Source organism: Salvelinus namaycush, chromosome 7 (assembly GCF_016432855.1).
Source record: "Salvelinus namaycush isolate Seneca chromosome 7, SaNama_1.0, whole genome shotgun sequence".
Lineage (NCBI taxonomy): Eukaryota > Metazoa > Chordata > Actinopteri > Salmoniformes > Salmonidae > Salvelinus > Salvelinus namaycush.
In genome coordinates, this window is record NC_052313.1 from 50245927 (window position 1) to 50265926 (window position 20000).

The 20000-nt window shown below is 45.2% G+C and overlaps 1 protein-coding gene across 1 annotated transcript in view; it reads right to left on the reverse strand.

The window, feature by feature from the left end:
- Positions 1-16888, reverse strand: part of LOC120050813 (glutamate receptor ionotropic, NMDA 3B-like) — a 40970-nt gene extending 24082 nt beyond the window's left edge. Inside the window, exons 1-9 of the mRNA XM_038997344.1 lie at positions 16817-16888; positions 16505-16677; positions 2487-2675; positions 2158-2381; positions 1905-2047; positions 1322-1441; positions 1068-1203; positions 716-816; positions 100-246 (exon numbers count right to left, since the gene is read on the reverse strand). Of these exons, the coding sequence (XP_038853272.1) occupies positions 100-246; positions 716-816; positions 1068-1203; positions 1322-1441; positions 1905-2047; positions 2158-2381; positions 2487-2675; positions 16505-16677; positions 16817-16888 (1305 nt within the window). The remainder of the gene's footprint in view (positions 1-99; positions 247-715; positions 817-1067; positions 1204-1321; positions 1442-1904; positions 2048-2157; positions 2382-2486; positions 2676-16504; positions 16678-16816) is intronic.
- Positions 16889-20000: the final 3112 nt, after the last annotated feature.

The window sequence follows — 20000 nt, forward strand, 5'->3', positions numbered from 1 at the left end:
TGTGTTTGCATGTAAGTGCGTGCGTATGTGTGTACGTATGTGTGTGTGCATACATGCCTACCTGTGTGTGTGTGCACCGCCGTGAGTGTGTGTGTATACCTTCTCGTCATGAATCCCAGACACCTGTTCAAAGGTTTTCTCCCCCACCATGACAGCAGCCAGGTTAGCTGTATAACTGGACAACACCAGCAGACAGAAGATAGCCCACAGGTTCATCAGGAACCTACTGGTCCAACACTTAGGAGTCTGGAGAGGAGGGAGAGAGAGGGAGGGGGAGATAGAGAAAGAAGGAGGGAAGGATGGAGAGGGAGAAAGAGAAAGAGAGCGAAAGAGAGAGAGCGATAGAGAGATAGAGAGAGAAGAAAGGTAGATGGAGGGAGGGGGAGAGAGATGGAGGGAGGGGGAGAGAGAGAAAGAGAGGGAGGGAGATGGAAGGCAGACATGGATGGAACGATGGAGAGAAGGGAGAGAGAGGGAGGGGGAGATAGAGAAAGAAGGAGGGAAGGATGGAGAGGGAGAAAGAGAAAGAGAGCGAAAGAGAGAGAGAGAGAGAGAGAGAGAGAGAGAGAGAGAGAGAGAGAGAGAGAGAGAGAGAGAAAGAGACAGAGAGAAGACATATTTGGTTAATTTGATTATTCAAACCTCCCCCTCCATCCCTCCCCCTCCTCCCACCCATTATTCCTCCCTCCATCCCTCCCCCTCCATCCCACAGTACCTTAGTAGCAACAGTGCGTCCAAACAGGATGGCGTAGCAGAGGTTGAGGGCTGAGGAGTAGGAGAACACTCTGAGTCTGTTCCTCCCATGAGGAGTCATACCTGGATCAACACAACACAGGAGTCAGCTGTGTGTGTGTGTGTGTGTGTGTGTGTGTGTGTGTGTGTGTGTGTGTGTGTGTGTGTGTGTGTGTGTGTGTGTGTGTGTGTGTAGGATCACAATGACAAACAGAGTTGTAAAGGTCCCAACCACCCACATCTGTGTGTGTAGATAAGTCATAGCAGTATCCACTGAGATTTAGGTCACAGACTAATAACATGACAGGCCATAAGTGGTATTTTAGTTTTCTCACCAAAGGGACTGTTCCACTCATAGACGGTGAGGAAAAGTGCGGTAAGATGAAGAGTGACGAAGATGCCCACCCACATGGACCAATGGAGAGGCCACATGAAGGCTCCAATAGGGGCTGATGTGTCCTGGCTACGCACCTTGTAGTCAAGACACACATACACACACATTATAAACTGTATGTCCACACACACATATACACACTTGTAGGTACACAGGCACACACTCACGCAGGCACGCAGGCACACACACACTCACCAGTATCCCCAGAGAGGTAGAGTAGAATGGAGAGGTGAAGTCTATAACTCTGCTCCTGGCTGAGTTGATGGAGAATGATGTCACAGCCATGTCTGCTGTTCCACTCAGCAGGTCTCCCACCTAATATGAGAAACCAGGAACATCTACAACCTTCAGAAGACACTATTACACATGCATTTAGCAATCCTTCTGCAAACATTGTTCTTGGTTAGGTAAACAATCAAGTCAAATATGCATGCAATCATATATATTATTGTACAAAAAAATATATTGAAGACAGACAGACAGACAGACAGACAGACAGACAGACAGACAGACAGACAGACAGACAGACAGACAGACAGACAGACAGACAGACAGACAGACAGACAGACAGACAGACAGACAGACAGACAGACAGACAGACAGACAGACAGACAGACAGACAGACAGACAGACAGACAGACAGACAGACAGATAGACAGACAGACAGACAGACATAGATAGATAGATAGATAGATAGATAGATAGATAGATAGATAGATAGATAGATAGATAGATAGATAGATAGATAGATAGATAGATAGATGGGTAGATGACATACCAGACCGGTCCACCTCCCAGTGCTGCTCATCGCTCCGTACTTCCCATCTCCCACGATGTAAAGGTCAAAGGTGAACTTCAGGTCCTCCGACAGCTTCTCCAACAGGTCAATAACGTAACCATAGCAACACTTCCGCAGGTCCTCTGTTGGGTCTGGGGTTGTGGTCAGGACAGGACAGGACAGGAAGGGTCAGTCCTGGTCTACTGGTCTGGAGTGATGTACTGTAGGTATTGTGTACTGTAGGTATACTCACTGTGGTCAGTAGTGGTAGTAGTTGTATTGGTCTGGTGCAGGTGACTGAACAGTGAGTCCAGTAGATCTGAGCGGTTAGTCCTCGGGTCCAGACACAGCTGACCAGCGGGACACAGCCCATCCTCATCCACCTCTCTAGTGAACACGAAGGGATGCTCCACCAGGGTCACGAACCTTAATCGCCGGCCCGCCATCTGTAGCCCCAGCCTCCATCTCCCTCCAGGACTGTTGTCTCTGTCCCTATCCCCTCTCGGGACCCCTAACCCAGACCCGGACCCTGTCCTCCTCCCCGGGCCTAGCCCCAGGCCAGCCCCGACCCCCAGCCCCAACACCCGCTCGTCCAGCTGTAGGCGCCCGGTGGTCCAGTGGGCCACGGTGACCCAGGACGGCTGGCCAAGAGGACCTCTCTTCAGGCTCCACACGTGGTACAGCTGGGAGGAGAGGACCTGGGAGAGAGCAGGTGCCACACGGACCGCGCCCGTAGAACCCTGGAACGACGTGTTGGAGAGGAACCTGGAGAGGAGAGAGAGAGAGACAGAGACAGAGACAGAGACAGAGACAGCGACAGAGACAGAGAGAGAGAGAGAGAGAGAGAGAGAGGAAGAGAGAGAGAGAGAGAGAAAGTGAGAGAGAGAGGGGAAGTGAGGGAGAGAGAGAGAGAGAGAGAGAGAGAGAGAGAGAGAGAGAGAGAGAGAGAGAGAGAGAGAGAGAGAGAGAGAGAGAGAGAGAGAGAGAGAGAGAGAGAGAGAGAGAGAGAGAGAGAGAGAGAGAGGAAGAGAGAGAGAGAGAGAAAGAGAGAGAGAGAGGGGAAGTGAGGGAGAGAGAGAGAGAGAGAGAGAGAGAGAGAGAGAGAGAGAGAGAGAGAGAGAGAGAGGAAGTGAGAGAGAGAGAGAGAGAGGAAGTGAGAGAGAGAGAGAGAGAGAGAGAGAGAGGAAGAGAGAGAGAGAGAGTTTTTTTTGAGTTTTTATAAAACCTTTATTTTATACTCAAGTGTTAACATAAATAATGACACACTGCCTTTTCAGAAATGAAACAACAAATGTAATTCCTAAACAAAATAAATAAAATAAAAATACAAAAGAACATATACATTCAACTTATTTCATCAACAAAAAATAATTTCCCCTCCTCTACAAAACAAAGCGCTCCTTCGTAGGCCCACTTCTCCTCAAACAATAGGAGATCTTTTACAGCTGAGAAGAACTCAAAATCCACTTTTATTCTTGCTTTCACTAATCCTTTAAAAACACATCTTACATCCTGCCCATATCCCGTTTCTATCTTATGTTTCCTACTCAGAAAAATTGACATCTTAGCTTGTCCCAAAATAAAATTGAACAGTTGACATTTTCTTTTCTGTTGCTCACTATATTGAAACCCCAAAATAAAAACAGTGTTATTGAAAATCTCCCCTACAGCTTTAAACAAAGATTCCAGCATTTCCAATAGAGGTTTTATCCTCTCACACTCCATAAAACAGTGAAAAATGGTTTCTCTTATATTACAAAAAGGACATCCATCTCTAACATCTGAGTTAATAACAGATACAAAAGCATTAACTGCAATGATGCCATGTAAAACCCTCCATTGCATATCACCAGTACCCTTTTGTAACGGTGGCTTGTACAGTGCTCTCCATGCTGGCTTTACCTTGTCATCAATGCCCAATTTTACCCTCCACGGATTGTCTTTTCTATTTTTCAATTTATCTTTATTCAACACCTTGACACACCCCCTATACAAGTCCTTCCCATTCACCTCATCCAAACCCACCTCCTCCAACCCTCTCAAATCCAGCAATAACGCCTTTCTTTCTGACTCTGGGATATTTGGTGTAATCCCTAGTCTTGGAAATGAGACGTCTTCATCTTGTACCTTCTTCTTGTGGCTATTAAGCATACCCCACTCTTCCGCTGACAGAGCCTTCCTGCAGCTTCCCAGCAGTTGTCCGACAATCCTTTCCGACCTCACCCCCAAATGTTCAGCCACCCGTCTTCCATCCATTAAGGCGGGCCCAGCCATGGCCATTAACTGTTTTAAGGTGATGATTTTGCCCTTCACCAGAATCTTGGAGAAATGTGGAACAGCTGCAGTTGTACAATCCAGTCTTGCCCCATACACCAGAGGTTCCTCCAACAGCCAATGCACTGACTCCGCTGAAGTTCGTCTGGACACCTTCATTATGCTCCACACTCTGAGAAGGCCTCTGTAAAACGGAGGTACTCCCTCCCTAGAAATCTGGCTACTATCAACCAGAAATAAAGCCTTCTTTAAACCTAATCCTCCAACCCGCTGTAATACAAGACCTGCCACCCCTCTCCACACCACATTTTCCGGTCCATAAAGCAACCTTTGAATAAACTGAAACCGGAAAGCAGCAGCCCTACTAGCAAGATGTACAAGACCTTGTCCCCCCTCCTATTTTGACAAATACAAAACACTTTGTGGAACCCAGTGATATTTATCCCAAAAGAAATCCACAATAATTGCCTGTATCTTAGCCAGAAGGCCAGATGGTGGTTCTAAAACTGACAACCGATGCCACAGTGCAGAGGCAATCACATTGTTAACTATAATAGTGCGCCCCCTATATGACATACGAGATAGCAACCAACGCCATCTCCTCATCCTCCCTTCCACCATTTCAACCACCCCAATCCAATATTTTTCCATAGTCCCCTCATCTCCTAGATACACTCCAAGATACTTAAAACCTCCCTTACACCATTCCAGCCCCCCTGGCAAAGCCATGATCCCTCCAGATCCCTCCATTCTCCAATCTGTAAAGCACAACTCTTTTCCCAATTTACCTTTGCAGAAGATATTCCCCTAAAACGATCAACCATTAGACTCAAACTATCCACCTCCGCTTGATTTTTCACTAAAACAACTACATCATCAGCATAGGCTGAGAGACGAATAGGAGGAATATCCTCTGAAAAGTACACCCCTTCAATGCGACTTCTAATGCTATTTAGTAGTGGCTCTATAGCAATGGCATATAACATTCCTGACAAAGAACATCCCTGCCTAATACCTCTACACACTTTAAAAGGAGCACTCAAACCACCGTTAACTTTCAATACACTTTCAATGTCACCATATATCACCTTTATCATGGCAATAAAACCAGAGCTGAACCCAAACGCCTCAAACGTGTGCCATAAATATTGATGTTCAACTCGGTCAAATGCCTTTTCCTGATCAATTGAAATTAGACCAGCATCCAACCCAATAGCCCTAGAGACGTCCAAAAAATCACGAATCAGAGAAATGTTATCCCCTATCTGCCTGCCAGGAACACAGTAGGACTGGTCCGTATGTATGATTTGCCCCATCACCTCCCTCAGCCTGTTGGACAAAGCCTTTGACAAGATCTTATAATCAGTGCACAATAAAGCCACCGGCCTCCAGTTCTTCACCTCCCTAGGGTCACACTTTTTGGGCAGTAGGGTGAGGACGGCCCTTCTGCAGCTTATTGGTAGTAACCCTCCGGTTAAACTATCATTAACTACTGCTAGCCAATCCTCTCCCAACATAGCCCAAAAAGACTTAAAAAAGTCAACGGGAAGCCCATCAATGCCTGGTGCCCTTCCATTTTCCATGCCTTTTAATGCAGTGTATAATTCCTGCAAAGACAATGGTTGCTCAAGCTCAACCTGAGCTTCTGCAGCCACCTGTGGGAGCCCATCAATGAACTGCTGTGTCACTGTTTTATCCTCTTTGTACTCACACTTGTAGAGCTCAGCATAGAACTCTACTGCCCTCTTTCTAATTTCACTAGGGCTAGTGAGCTCTTGTCCAACAGCTGATTTGAGACAATGAATAATTTTTCTTTGTCCATTCTTTTTCTCTAAACCAAAGAAAAATTTGGATGAGGCATCCATTTCAGAGATTCCCTGAAACTTACTTCTCACCAATGCCCCCTGTGCTCTGATACCCAGCAGGTCTGCCAATGCAGCTTTTTTCCTCTTGAGGGCCTGAGTATGGCCTCAATCTCCTGTGGTCTCAACCAACGTCATGAGTTCCACTATTTCAAACTCTAGGGCTTTCATTGATCTGGTGATATCCTTGGTGACATTCCTCGTGTATTGATTACAGAATTGTTGAATCTGGATTTTCCCTATATCCCACCACTGTTGAAGGGATACAAAACTGGCCTTTTGAGACCTCCACCTCTCCCAGAAAAAACTAAAACATTTCCTGAAGTGAGCATCACTCAATAAAGTTATATTAAAATGCCAGTATGCGCTTTTGGGTTTTACATCGTTAATGAACACCACCTCTGTTATTAAACAATGATCAGAAAATCCCACTGGGGTTATCACACTTGATTTACAGACCTGAGATTGATGCTCAAAACAATAAAACCTATCTAACCTGGCCATAGAGATGGTGTTCTCTCTCACATGCGCCCAGGTGTACTGCCTTGTGCCTCCATGTTGACTCCGCCAAATATCACACAGTTCATGTGTTACAATGAGGCGTTTTAAAAAAGTCCTTGAGGCTATATGAGGTTCTTGGTGATTTCTATCTAAATCGCTGACTGTGCAGTTAAAATCCCCAGCAATAAATAAATAATCTTCATTGTTACATTTCTCAATGGTATTTGATAATGTCTCTAAAAAACATACCCTCTCAACTGCCACCACTGGGGCATATACATTTATCAGACACATAGTGATGTTTTCATACCTTGCTCTAACTTTTAATAACCTCCCCTCAACTACCTCTTCAACCTCATATGACAAAGGCAAAAACCCTTTTGAGAACAAGATAGCCACACCCCCACTTTTTGAGTTTTTATGACTACACACCACTGTCCCCCCCACTCCTGTTGCCACATAACTTCATTTTCCAAATTACTATGCGTTTCTTGTAGAACATTTATGTCACTTCCCTTTCCCCTAATTAACTCATACACTATGGCTCTTTTTTTACCATCTCTTGCCCCATTTACGTTTAAAGAAGAAATCTTAAAACTGCTCATGGATGAAAAAAATATACAGAGGAAGATACAGACACCACATCTCTTTACAGAGTTAAAGCTGCAACTGAACTCTTTCATTTTCTATAGAATTTACATCACTTATCACTCTCGTGACCACTTTCTTGAGTCTAGCAATTTCAGGGCTTTTCAAACCTCCCCCTGTAATTTTTGACATCAGAGACTTTGCTGATTCAATAAACAATTCACTTTCAGGGAAAAAATCAGTTACATTGTAATCCTGCATATATTTCTTCCCTTTTGTCAACTTCAGAAATTGACGTACCTTCTCAATCCCATACCTCCCTTCCACCCCATTTATCTCGCTATTTTGTTGTGACGCGTCAGATGACTCACTCTCGCTATCCTCCCCAGAAGAAAACTCCACCATCTCTACAACCTGTTCATCCTCAACTGATTTATCAATCTCTACCTTCCTCTTAGAATTAGACCCTTCACCACCCCTTAAATTCTTCCTCTTACTCCTCGGTACTTTGAAAACAGCTGCTTCCTTTTCCGTTATTTCAATCTCCTCTTTACCTCCAATTTCATTTTCCAGCACCACCTCAGCGACGGCAGTCGCAATCTCACCGACTGTTTCCCCTCCCTCTTTGTTCTGATCTACCACAATTGCCCCTGTATCCACAATGCCTTCCTCTCCTACTTTTCCAACCACATCTGCCCACCTTCTCCCTTCCCCTGCACCCTTAGCATGTTCATCCCTTCGCGGTGGTGCGTTAGCTGCACCAGCACTAGAGCTACTACCGGGCTCTGCGCGCTCATTCTCGGGACAACTACGCACCAAATGCCCCTCTCTTCCACAGCCAAAGCATTTCATTGATTCAGTAGAAGCGTAGAAGACATAATCAAATCCATCAATCTTAAAACTGAACGCTAAATTCAGTTCATCAACGTCCTTTTTTAAGATCATATGCACTTGTCTCCTATGAGACACGACATGTTTCAGCAACGGAGATTTGCATCCAAAAAGAACCTTCTTTATTGTAGATACGATTTGACCATGACGAGATAACTCTCGCTCCAACACTTCATCTCTAACAAATGGTGGCACGTTAGAAAGTATAACTTTCTTCGCCGGATTCATAAGCGGAAATACCGGCGTCTGTGTCTCCCGCAACACAACACCCCTCTCAACTATCTTATTCACCTTTTCAATGGAATCTAAGAATATCACTACAGCGCTATTCATCCTTGAGGCTGATTTGATGCTATCATACCCAATGATAGCACCCACAGCCAAGCTACATTCTTCCACTGAACACCCGGCCGCAGCAGGAATCTTTACTCCATGCCGCCGACTAAGTTTTTCAAACTCCAAACTTCCGCGAGTGGCCATTGCAACCAGCCCCACCCGCTGGTTGTGCCCTCGCGAAAACCAACCTCAACGATCCCACCACCCCTATACGTGCTTAGTGATAGTTAGACAAAATACCCTTAAAACAACTAAACTAATCAATATATATATATATACACACCAAAACCCAATAGAGTGAAAAGAATTCCAGTCGCTCTCACAATCACTCCTGCTTGACGACTCACTCCCAGCATGCACTCCGAGAGAGAGAGAGAGAGAGAGAGAGAGAGAGAGAGAGAGGAAGTTATAGTTTGAACATGTAGACATACAGATACCCAGTCTGTTCTTTCAGATTGGCTGGGTGTAATAATTGGTTGGCTGTTCCAGTCAGTCTCATTATTTTAAGTTAATGCAGTAGAGAGAGAGAGAGAAATTCTGTCTATCTGCCCACGCACATGCACGCATGTAAGCATACGCCCACACACACACACACAGACAGACGGACATAAAAACACACACAGACACACACACACCCACACACACACAGAGTGTTCTTATTACTATGAGTTAATGCAGTTCATTGTGGTTGTTTCTATCTAACTGGCCCCAACATCATTAATATTCCTCTCAGTCTCCACCCAGTCCTCACGCTGCTTTACCATGGAATACATTGGTACGCACAATTAACTCTCACACATATATCTGCTCTGGGTATCCAACCGCGCGGGGATCGTTGGGATGATGTCTAAATATTAACAATGCAGGGATCATTGGGTTAAGTCTGCAAGTTCGAATGGTTCATTAAAACTCCTAAAACTGTTTCACATTTCAAAGTGGATGCTGTATGTGTGTGTGTGTGTGTGTGTGTGTGTGTGTGTGTGTGTGTGTGTGTGTGTGTGTGTGTGTGTGTGTGTGTGTGTGTGTGTGTGTGTGTGTGTGTGTGCGTGTGTGTGTTTGTGTGTAACTGCAGAGTGTGTGTGACTGATGGTGACTTCCTTCCATTAACTCTGACAGCAGAGGAGGAAACATTAAAACTATGAATTAATACTGAGGTCGTTAACCCACCTCTACCCTCCACTCTGCACTGAATATCAATGTACCTATAGAGAATGTGTCCTGTTTACAGCCCAACTGACTCATCAGATGTCAGACTGGTTACAGACCCCCCCCCCCCTCTCTCTCTCTCATGCTGTCCTTCTTGCTCTCTCTCTCTCAGTTGATTTGGCAGCTGTGTCTATTGAAGAGCTGTATCGTCGATCCCACTAAGATAACAACACCCTGTTTGATCTCCTCTCCTCCTCTCCCCTTTCCTCTCTTTCTCTCTCCTTTCCTCTCCTCCTCTCTCCTTTCCTCTCCTCCTCTCTCCTTTCCTCTCCTCCTCTCTCCTTTCCTCTCCTCCTCTCTCCTTTCCTCCTGTCACGCCCTGACCTTAATTCCTTTTTTATGTCTCTATTTTGTTTGGTCGGGGCGTGAGTTGGGGTAGGCATTCTATGTTTTGTGTTCTATGTTTTCTATTTCTGTGTGTTTGGCCGGGTGTGGTTCTCAATCAGAGGCAGCTGTCTATCGTTGTCTCTGATTGAGAGCCATACTTAGGTAGCCTTTTCCCACCTGTGTTTGGTGGGTAGTTGTTTTCTGTTTTGTGTTGCTGCACCTTACAGGACTGTTTTGTTTTCGTTCCTTCTCTTTGTTATTTTGTTTAGTGTTCTGTTTTAATAAATATAACATGAACACTTACCATGCTGCGCATTGGTCCGACTACTCTTCATCCGACGACGGAAATCATTACACCTCCTCTCTCCTTTACTCACTCCGTTCCTCTGCTCCTCTCTCCTCCTCTCTCCTTTCCTCTCCTCCTCTCTCCTTCCTCTCCTTCTCCTCTTTCACCCTGCTCCATATTGTGGGTAGAAGTGTTGTAGTGGAATGTTGTTGTTCTATACAGAAAGAAGGCCGAGCGACAGCGTGTAGCTTCACACACTTTGGTGAGAAAACGTAAAGACCATTTATGCTTCTTTCAGAATCCAAGGCCTGTCATGTTATTAGTCTGTGACTTAAATCTCAGTGGATACTGCTATGACTTACAGCCATGTCATCATCTTCAGTCGTGGCCAAAAGTTTTGAGAATGACACAAATATTAATTTTCACAAAGTCTGCTGCCTCAGTGTCTTTAGATATTTTTGTCAGATGTTACTATGGAATACTGAAGTATAATTACAAGCATTTCATACGTGTCATGAATTACATGAAGTTGATGCAAAGAGTCAATATTTGCAGTGTTGACCCTTCTTTTTCAAGACCTCTGCAATCCGCCCTGGCATGCTGTCAATTAACTTCTGGGCCACATCCTGACTGATGGCATTCTTGCATAATCAATGCTTGGAGTCTGTCAGAATTTGTGGGTTTTTGTTTGTCCACCCGCCTCTTGAGGATTGACCACAAGTTCTCAATGGGATTAAGGTCTGGGGAGTTTCCTGGCCATGGACCCAAAATATCGATGTTAGCCACTTAGTTATCACTTTTGTCTTATGGCAAGGTGCTCCATCATGCTGGAAAAAGCATTGTTCGTCACCAAACTGTTCCTGGATGGTTGGGAATAGTTGCTCTCGGAGGATGTGTTGGTACCATTCTTTATTCATGGCTGTGTTCTTAGGCAAAATTGTGAGTGAGCCCACTCCCTTGGCTGAGAAGCAACCCCACATATGAATGGTCTCAGGATGCTTTACTGTTGGCATGACACAGGATTGATGGTAGCGCTCACCTTGTCTTCTCCAGACAAGCTGTTTTCCGGATGCCCCAAACAATCAGAAAGGGGATTCATCAGAGAAAATTACTTTACCCCAGTCCTCAGCAGTCCAATCCCTGTACCTTTTGTAGAATATCAGTCTATCCTTGATGTTTTTCCTGGAGAGAAGGAGCTTCTTTGCTGCCCTTCTTGACACCAGGCCATCCTCCAAAAGTCTTCGCCTCACTGTGCGTGCAGATGCACTCACACCTGCCTGCTGCCATTTCTGAGCAAGCTCTGTACTGGTGGTGCCCCGATCCCACAGCTGAATCAACTTTAGGAGACGGTCCTGGCGCTTGCTGGATTTTCTTTGGCGCCCTGAAGCCTTCTTCGCTACAATTGAACCGCTCTCCTTGAAGTTCTTAATGATCCGATGAATGGTTGAATTAGGTGCAATCTTACTGGCAGCAATATTCTTGCCTGTGAAGCTCTTTTTGTGCAAAGCAATGATGACGACACGTGTTTCCTAGCAGGTAACCATGGTTGACAGAGGAAGAACAATGATTCCAAGCACCAAACTCCTTTTGAAGCTTCCATTCTGTTATTCGAACTCAATCAGCATGACAGAGTGATCTCCAGCCTTGTCCTCGTCAACACTCACACCTGTGTTAACGAAAGAATCCTGACATGATGTCAGCTGGTCCTTTTGTGGCAGGGCTGAAATGCAGTGGAAATGTTTTTTGGGGATTCAGTTTATTTGCATGGCAAAGAGGGACTTTGACTGACTGACTGACTGACTGACTGACTGACTGACTGACTGACTGACTGACTGACAGACAGACAGACAGACAGACAGACAGACAGACAGACAGACAGACAGACAGACAGACAGACAGACAGACAGACAGACAGACAGACAGACAGACAGACAGACAGACAGACAGACAGACAGACAGACAGACAGACAGACAGACAGACAGACAGACAGACAGACAGACAGAAACACACACACACACAGTGTCTGTAATCTGGCTATATTTCCAACAAACTCCCCAAGTGTTTGTAGGATTAACTCTGAAAAAGCCCTGCTTCCTTTCCTCATTTCCTCCCTCATTCCAACCCTCCATCTATACCTCTCTCCCTCAGGCATTGGGCGGTTAATTGCATTTCCTACCGGAAGTCTAACTTCCAGTGCGTTGTAATACACACTGGCCATGTCAGACACAACACTGGCTCTATCTATGTAAAGCTGTCAGACAGAACACTGGCTCTATCTATGTAAAGCTGTTAGACAGAACACTGGCTCTATCTATGTAAAGCTGTCAGACACAACACTGGCTCTATCTATGTAAAGCTGTCAGACAAAACACTGGCTCTATCAAGGTAAAGCTGTCAGACACAACACTGGCTCTATCTATGTAAAGCTGTAGGACATAACACTAGCTCTATCTATGTAAAGCTGTCAGACACAACACTGGCTCTATCTATGTAATGCTGTCAGACACACCACTGGCTCTATCTATGTAAAGCTGTCAGACAGAACACTGGCTCTATCTATGTAAAGCTGTCAGACACAACACTGGCTCTATCTATGTAAAGCTGTCAGACACAACACTGGCTCTATCAAGGTAAAGCCAGACACAACACTGGCTCTATCTATGTAAAGCTGTCAGACAGAACACTGGCTCTATCTATGTAAAGCTGTCAGGCACAACACTGGCTCTATCAAGGTAAAGCTGTCAGACAGAACACTGGCTCTATCTATGTAAAGCTGTCAGACACAACACTGGCTCTATCTATGTAAAGCTGTCAGACACAACACTGGCTCTATCTATGTAAAGCTGTCAGACACAACACTGGCTCTATCTATGTAAAGCTGTCAGACAGAACACTGGCTCTATCTATGTAAAGCTGTTAGACACAACATTGGCTCTATCTATGTAAAGCTGTCAGACAGAACACTGGTTCTATCTATGTAAAGCTGTCAGACAGAACACTGGCTCTATCTATGTAAAGCTGTCAGACACAACACTGGCTCTATCTATGTAAAGCTGTTAGACACAACACTGGCTCTATCTATGTAAAGCTGTCAGACACAACACTGGCTCTATCTATGTAAAGCTGTCAGACACAACACTGGCTCTATCTATGTAAAGCTGTCAGACACAACACTGGCTCTATCTATGTAAAGCTGTCAGACAGAACACTGGCTCTATCTATGTAAAGCTGTTAGACATAACACTGGCTCTATCTATGTAAAGCTGTTAGACATAACACTGGCTCTATCTATGTAAAGCTGTCAGACACAACACTGGCTCTATCTATGTAAAGCTGTCAGACACAACACTGGCTCTATCTATGTAAAGCTGTCAGACACAACACTGGCTCTATCTATGTAAAGCTGTCAGACACAACACTGGCTCTATCTATGTAAAGCTGTCAGACACACCACTGGCTCTATCTATGTAAAGCTGTTAGACACAACACTGGCTCTATCTATGTAAAGCTGTCAGACACAACACTGGCTCTATCTATGTAAAGCTGTCAGACAGAACACTGGCTCTATCTATGTAAAGCTGTCAGACACAACACTGGTTCTATCTATGTAAAGCTGTCAGACACAACACTGGCTCTATCTATGTAAAGCTGTCAGACACAACACTGGCTCTATCTATGTAAAGCTGTCAGACACAACACTGGCTCTATCTATGTAAAGCTGTCAGACTGAACACTGGCTCTATCTATGTAAAGCTGTCAGACACAACACTGGCTCTATCTATGTAAAGCTGTCAGACACAACACTGGCTCTATCTATGTAAAGCTGTTAGACACAACACTGGCTCTATCTATGTAAAGCTGTCAGACACAACACTGGCTCTATCTATGTAAAGCTGTTAGACACAACACTGGCTCTATCTATGTAAAGCTGTCAGACACAACACTGGCTCTATCTATGTAAAGCTGTCAGACACAACACTGGCTCTATCTATGTAAAGCTGTCAGACACAACACTGGCTCTATCTATGTAAAGCTGTTAGACATAACACTGGCTCTATCTATGTAAAGCTGTTAGACATAACACTGGCTCTATCTATGTAAAGCTGTCAGACACAACACTGGCTCTATCTATGTAAAGCTGTCAGACACAACACTGGCTCTATCTATGTAAAGCTGTCAGACACAACACTGGCTCTATCTATGTAAAGCTGTCAGACACAACACTGGCTCTATCTATGTAAAGCTGTCAGACACAACACTGGCTCTATCTATGTAAAGCTGTTAGACACAACACTGGCTCTATCTATGTAAAGCTGTTAGACAGAACACTGGCTCTATCTATGTAAAGCTGTTAGACAGAACACTGGCTCTATCTATGTAAAGCTGTTAGACATAACACTGGCTCTATCTATGTAAAGCTGTCAGACACAACACTGGCTCTATCTATGTAAAGCTGTCAGACACAACACTGGCTCTATCTATGTAAAGCTGTCAGACACAACACTGGCTCTATCTATGTAAAGCTGTCAGACACAACACTGGCTCTATCTATGTAAAGCTGTCAGACACAACACTGGCTCTATCTATGTAAAGCTGTATGTAAAGCTGTCAGACACAACACTGGCTCTATCTATGTAAAGCTGTCAGACAGAACACTGGCTCTATCTATGTAAAGCTGTCAGACACAACACTGGTTCTATCTATGTAAAGCTGTCAGACAGAACACTGGCTCTATCTATGTAAAGATGTCAGACAGAACACTGGCTCTATCTATGTAAAGCTGTCAGACTGAACACTGGCTCTATCTATGTAAAGATGTCAGACAGAACACTGGCTCTATCTATGTAAAGCTGTCAGACACAACACTGGCTCTATCTATGTAAAGCTGTCAGACACAACACTGGCTCTATCTATGTAAAGCTGTCAGACTGAACACTGGCTCTATCTATGTAAAGCTGTCAGACACAACACTGGCTCTATCTATGTAAAGCTGTTAGACACAACACTGGCTCTATCTATGTAAAGCTGTTAGACACAACACTGGCTCTATCTATGTAAAGCTGTCAGACACAACACTGACTCTATCTATGTAAAGCTGTCAGACACAACACTGGCTCTATCTATGTAAAGCTGTTAGACACAACACTGGCTCTATCTATATAAAGCTGTCAGACACAACACTGGCTCTATCTATGTAAAGCTGTTAGACACAACACTGGCTCTATCTATGTAAAGCTGTCAGACACAACACTGGCTCTATCTATGTAAAGCTGTCAGACACAACACTGGCTCTATCTATGTAAAGCTGTCAGACAGAACACTGGCTCTATCTATGTAAAGCTGTTAGACATAACACTGGCTCTATCTATGTAAAGCTGTTAGACATAACACTGGCTCTATCTATGTAAAGCTGTCAGACACAACACTGGCTCTATCTATGTAAAGCTGTCAGACACAACACTGGCTCTATCTATGTAAAGCTGTCAGACACAACACTGGCTCTATCTATGTAAAGCTGTCAGACAGAACACTGGCTCTATCTATGTAAAGCTGTCAGACACACCACTGGCTCTATCTATGTAAAGCTGTTAGACACAACACTGGCTCTATCTATGTAAAGCTGTCAGACACAACACTGGCTCTATCTATGTAAAGCTGTCAGACAGAACACTGGCTCTATCTATGTAAAGCTGTCAGACACAACACTGGCTCTATCTATGTAAAGCTGTCAGACACAACACTGGCTCTATCTATGTAAAGCTGTCAGACAGAACACTGGCTCTATCTATGTAAAGCTGTCAGACACAACACTGGCTCTATCTATGTAAAGCTGTCAGACAGAACACTGGCTCTATCTATGTAAAGCTGTCAGACACAACACTGGTTCTATCTATGTAAAGCTGTCAGACAGAACACTGGTTCTATCTATGTAAAGCTGTCAGACAGAACACTGGCTCTATCTATGTAAAGCTGTCAGACAGAACACTGGTTCTATCTATGTAAAGCTGTCAGACACAACACTGGCTCTATCTATGTAAAGCTGTCAGACAGAACACTGGTTCTATCTATGTAAAGCTGTCAGACAGAACACTCTTCCTGTCTTTGTAATGGTGTCAATAAAACTTTGTATAGCTGTCTAAAGCTAATCTAGCCACAGTCCCAAGCCTTCAGTCTATCTACAGTCTGTTCAGGTCTGTCTGTTTATTCTCAGGCTTGGCATGGATTATAAATGGGACAGGTCCTCTCAGACTCCATTCTATCATCTGGTGCCAATGTCTGGAGGAGGGGAGATAGATGATGTATATGTGTGTGTGTACAATATATCTACCTGGCCAGGTACTGTCCAGACGAGGGCACTTCCTCTTTGTTAGGTTTGTCGTAACAGTTGACCAGGTTCTGGATCAGAGCCAGGTCTGGCCTCACCTCACTGGCCGACGTCACCGCCTGGCCAATCAACCGCAGCGCGTCTCGGATGTAGAAGGTGATGGGCTTACGACCCACCTAGACACATACACACACACTTTTAAATGAGTTTTCAAAGGTCAAATAAAATAAACCAATCAGCCAATCAATGAATCACCCAATCAACCAACCAACCAACCAAATCAATGAATGAATAAATCAACCAATTAATAATCACCTCTCCATAAGCCAATAGGCCGAGGGGCCCGCCCAGCGAGAGGAGAGAGTCAGGTGACAGAGGGTTACCCATAATCCACTGCAGCGCGGGGAGCGAGGGAGCGAGATGCTGGGCGCAGCGGAGGACAGAAGAGAGACATTCTGGGTCGGAACCAAGGATGACCACGGAGGAGAGAGGAGAGGCAGAGAGAAGAAGACGACGGGAGAGGAGAGACAAGACCTCAGCTTCCCTCTTGTCTTCTCTGGTCTCATCACTTGTTTCTTCACTTCTCTCAGCCCCTCTTCCCTCCTCCCCTCTCTCCTCCCTCCTCTCCTCCTTCCCTCTCTCCTCCCTCCTCTCCTCCTTCCCTCTCTCCTCCCTCCTCTCATCCTTCCCTCTCTCCTCCCTCCTTTCCTCTCCTCCTATATGTGTAAGGTTGATGATATCCAGTAGATTCCAGTTTGTTCCTTTCTGTGTCTCTAGATGTTTCAGTAGTCCCTCCCCCCTCTCCTCCCATCCAGGACACACCACAGCGACTCCCCCTCTACCCCCTTCCTGACCCCTGCCTCCCCCCTCTCTTCTCCCTTCACCCTCTGTCTCCCCCTCTACCCCCTGGAGAACAGAGAGCAGAAGGTTGGCCAGGCGAGAGGGTGGAACACGAACTGACATTTGGAGATGGAACCGGTTCTAGGGGGAGAGAGAGAGAACAGAATGTTACTAGAACCAAACCATTCTGCAAGACTTTCATAGAGTGATGTTCATAAATATTGAATGTTGTTGAATGGAGTGAAAGGCTCCTGAGTGAGCTACCTGTGCTCCCTTCTTCCAGACTCTACTTTCCAACCATGTCTTGTTGCTTTACGCCTACAGGCAAAGTCAAGGGGATGTTGCATATGTATACAGTATCTATGGGTTCAGTAAGGAACACATACACACACCTTATGAATGTAGACGGAGCGAGGAAATCCGCTAGAAGTCTTCAGCGACACGACTGAATTAATACAGTATATATACATATACACATGGGGGGTGTACAGGTCTGAATTAATACAGTATATATACATATACTAATGGGGGGTGTACAGGTCTAAATTAATACAGTATATATAAAAAAACTCATGGGGGGTTTACAGGTCTGAATTAATACAGTATATATACATATACACATGGGGGGTGTGCAGGTCTGAATTATTACAGTATATATACATATACACATGGGGGTGTACAGGTCTGAATTAATACAGTATATATACATATACACATGGGGGGTGTACAGGTCTGAATTAATACAGTATATATACATATACACATGGGGGGTGTACAGGTCTGAATTAATACAGTATATATACATATACACATGGGGGGTGTACAGGTCTGAATTAATACAGTATATATACATATACACATGGGGGGTGTACAGGTCTGAATTAATACAGTATATATACATATACTCATGGGGGGTGTACAGGTCTGAATTAATACAGTATATATACATATACTCATGGGGGGTGTACAGGTCTGAATTAATACAGTATATATACATATACACATGGGGGGTGTACAGGTCTGAATTAATACAGTATATATACATATACACATGGGGGGTGTACAGGTCTGAATTAATACAGTATATATACATATACACATGGGGGGTGTACAGGTCTGAATTAATACAGTATATATACATATACACATGGGGGGTGTACAGGTCTGAATTAATACAGTATATATACATATACACATGGGGGGTGTACAGGTCTGAATTAATACAGTATATATACATATACACATGGGGGGGTGTACAGGTCTGAATTAATACAGTATATATACATATACACATGGGGGGTGTACAGGTGTGTGTGTGTGTGTGTGTGTGTGTGTGTGTGTGTGTGTGTGTGTGTGTGTGTGTGTGTGTGTGTGTGTGTGTGTGTGTGAGGTACCATAGTGTTTGAACTCAGCAGAGGTGTGGGGGTTGTACGAAAAAGTTGGTGGCTCGGTGTGGGGTGGAACAGTGTGTGAAAAATAGAAAGAGAGGGTGGAGGGATGGAGGGATGGAGGAATGGAGAGATGGAGGGATGGAGGGATGGTAGGGTGGAGGGATGGAGGGATGGGAGGGTGGAGGGATGGAGGGATGGGAGGGTGGAGGGATGGAAGGTGGAGGGATGGAGGGTGGAGGGATGGAAGGTGGAGGGATGGGAGGGTGGAGGGTGGAGGGATGGAGGGTGGAGGGTGGAGGGATGGAGGGTGGAGGGTGGAGGGATGGAGGGATGGAGGTTGGAGGGATGGAGGGATGGAGGAGTGGAGGGATGGAGGGTGGAGGGATGGAGGGTGGAGGGGTGGAGGGATGGAGGGTGGAGGGATGGGAGGGATGGAGGGTGGAGGGATGGAGGGTGGAGGGATGGAGGGTGGAGGGATGGAGGGATGGAGGGTGGAGGGATGGAGGGATGGAGGGATGGGAGGGTGGAGGGTGGAGGAATGGAGGGATGGAGGGTGGAGGAGTGGAGGGATGGAGGGATGGAGGGTGAAGGGATGGAGGGATGGGGGATGGATGGAGGGTGGAGGGATGGAGGAGTGGAGGGATGGAGGAATGGAGGGATGGAGGGTGGAGGGATGGAGGAATGGAGGGGTGGAGGGTGGAGGGATGGAGAGTGGAGGATGGAGGGTGGAGGAATGGAGGGATGGAGGGTGGAGGAATGGAGGGATGGAGGGTGGAGGAATGGAGGGTGGAGGGTGGAGGGTGGAGGGATGGAGGGATGGAGGGATGGAGGGTGGAGGAATGGAGGGATGGAGGGTGGATGGATGGAGGGTGGAGGAATGGAGGGTGGAGGAATGGAGGAATGGAGGGTGGATGGATGGAGGGTGGAGGAATGGAGGGATGGAGGGTGGAGGAATGGAGGGATGGAAGGGGTTCCATTCTGTAAGGTACAGTACCTGTGACTGCTTTTAGCTCCATTGGGAAGGAAACACTGGCGCTACCAAGCTTTTAGATTCATTAAAATAAATGATCCCTTATAGTTTAATACAGAGTGTGATGGCTAACCAACCAGTGTTGTTGTGTAATCATGCTAAACAGCTAATGTTTATTTACTCTTCATTTCCTCACGTCTCCAGGCGTTTAATACAATATTCTGGATTTAAGATTAATTACATTTAATCACACACACATGTATACAAACAGACATACACACATACACACATACAAACA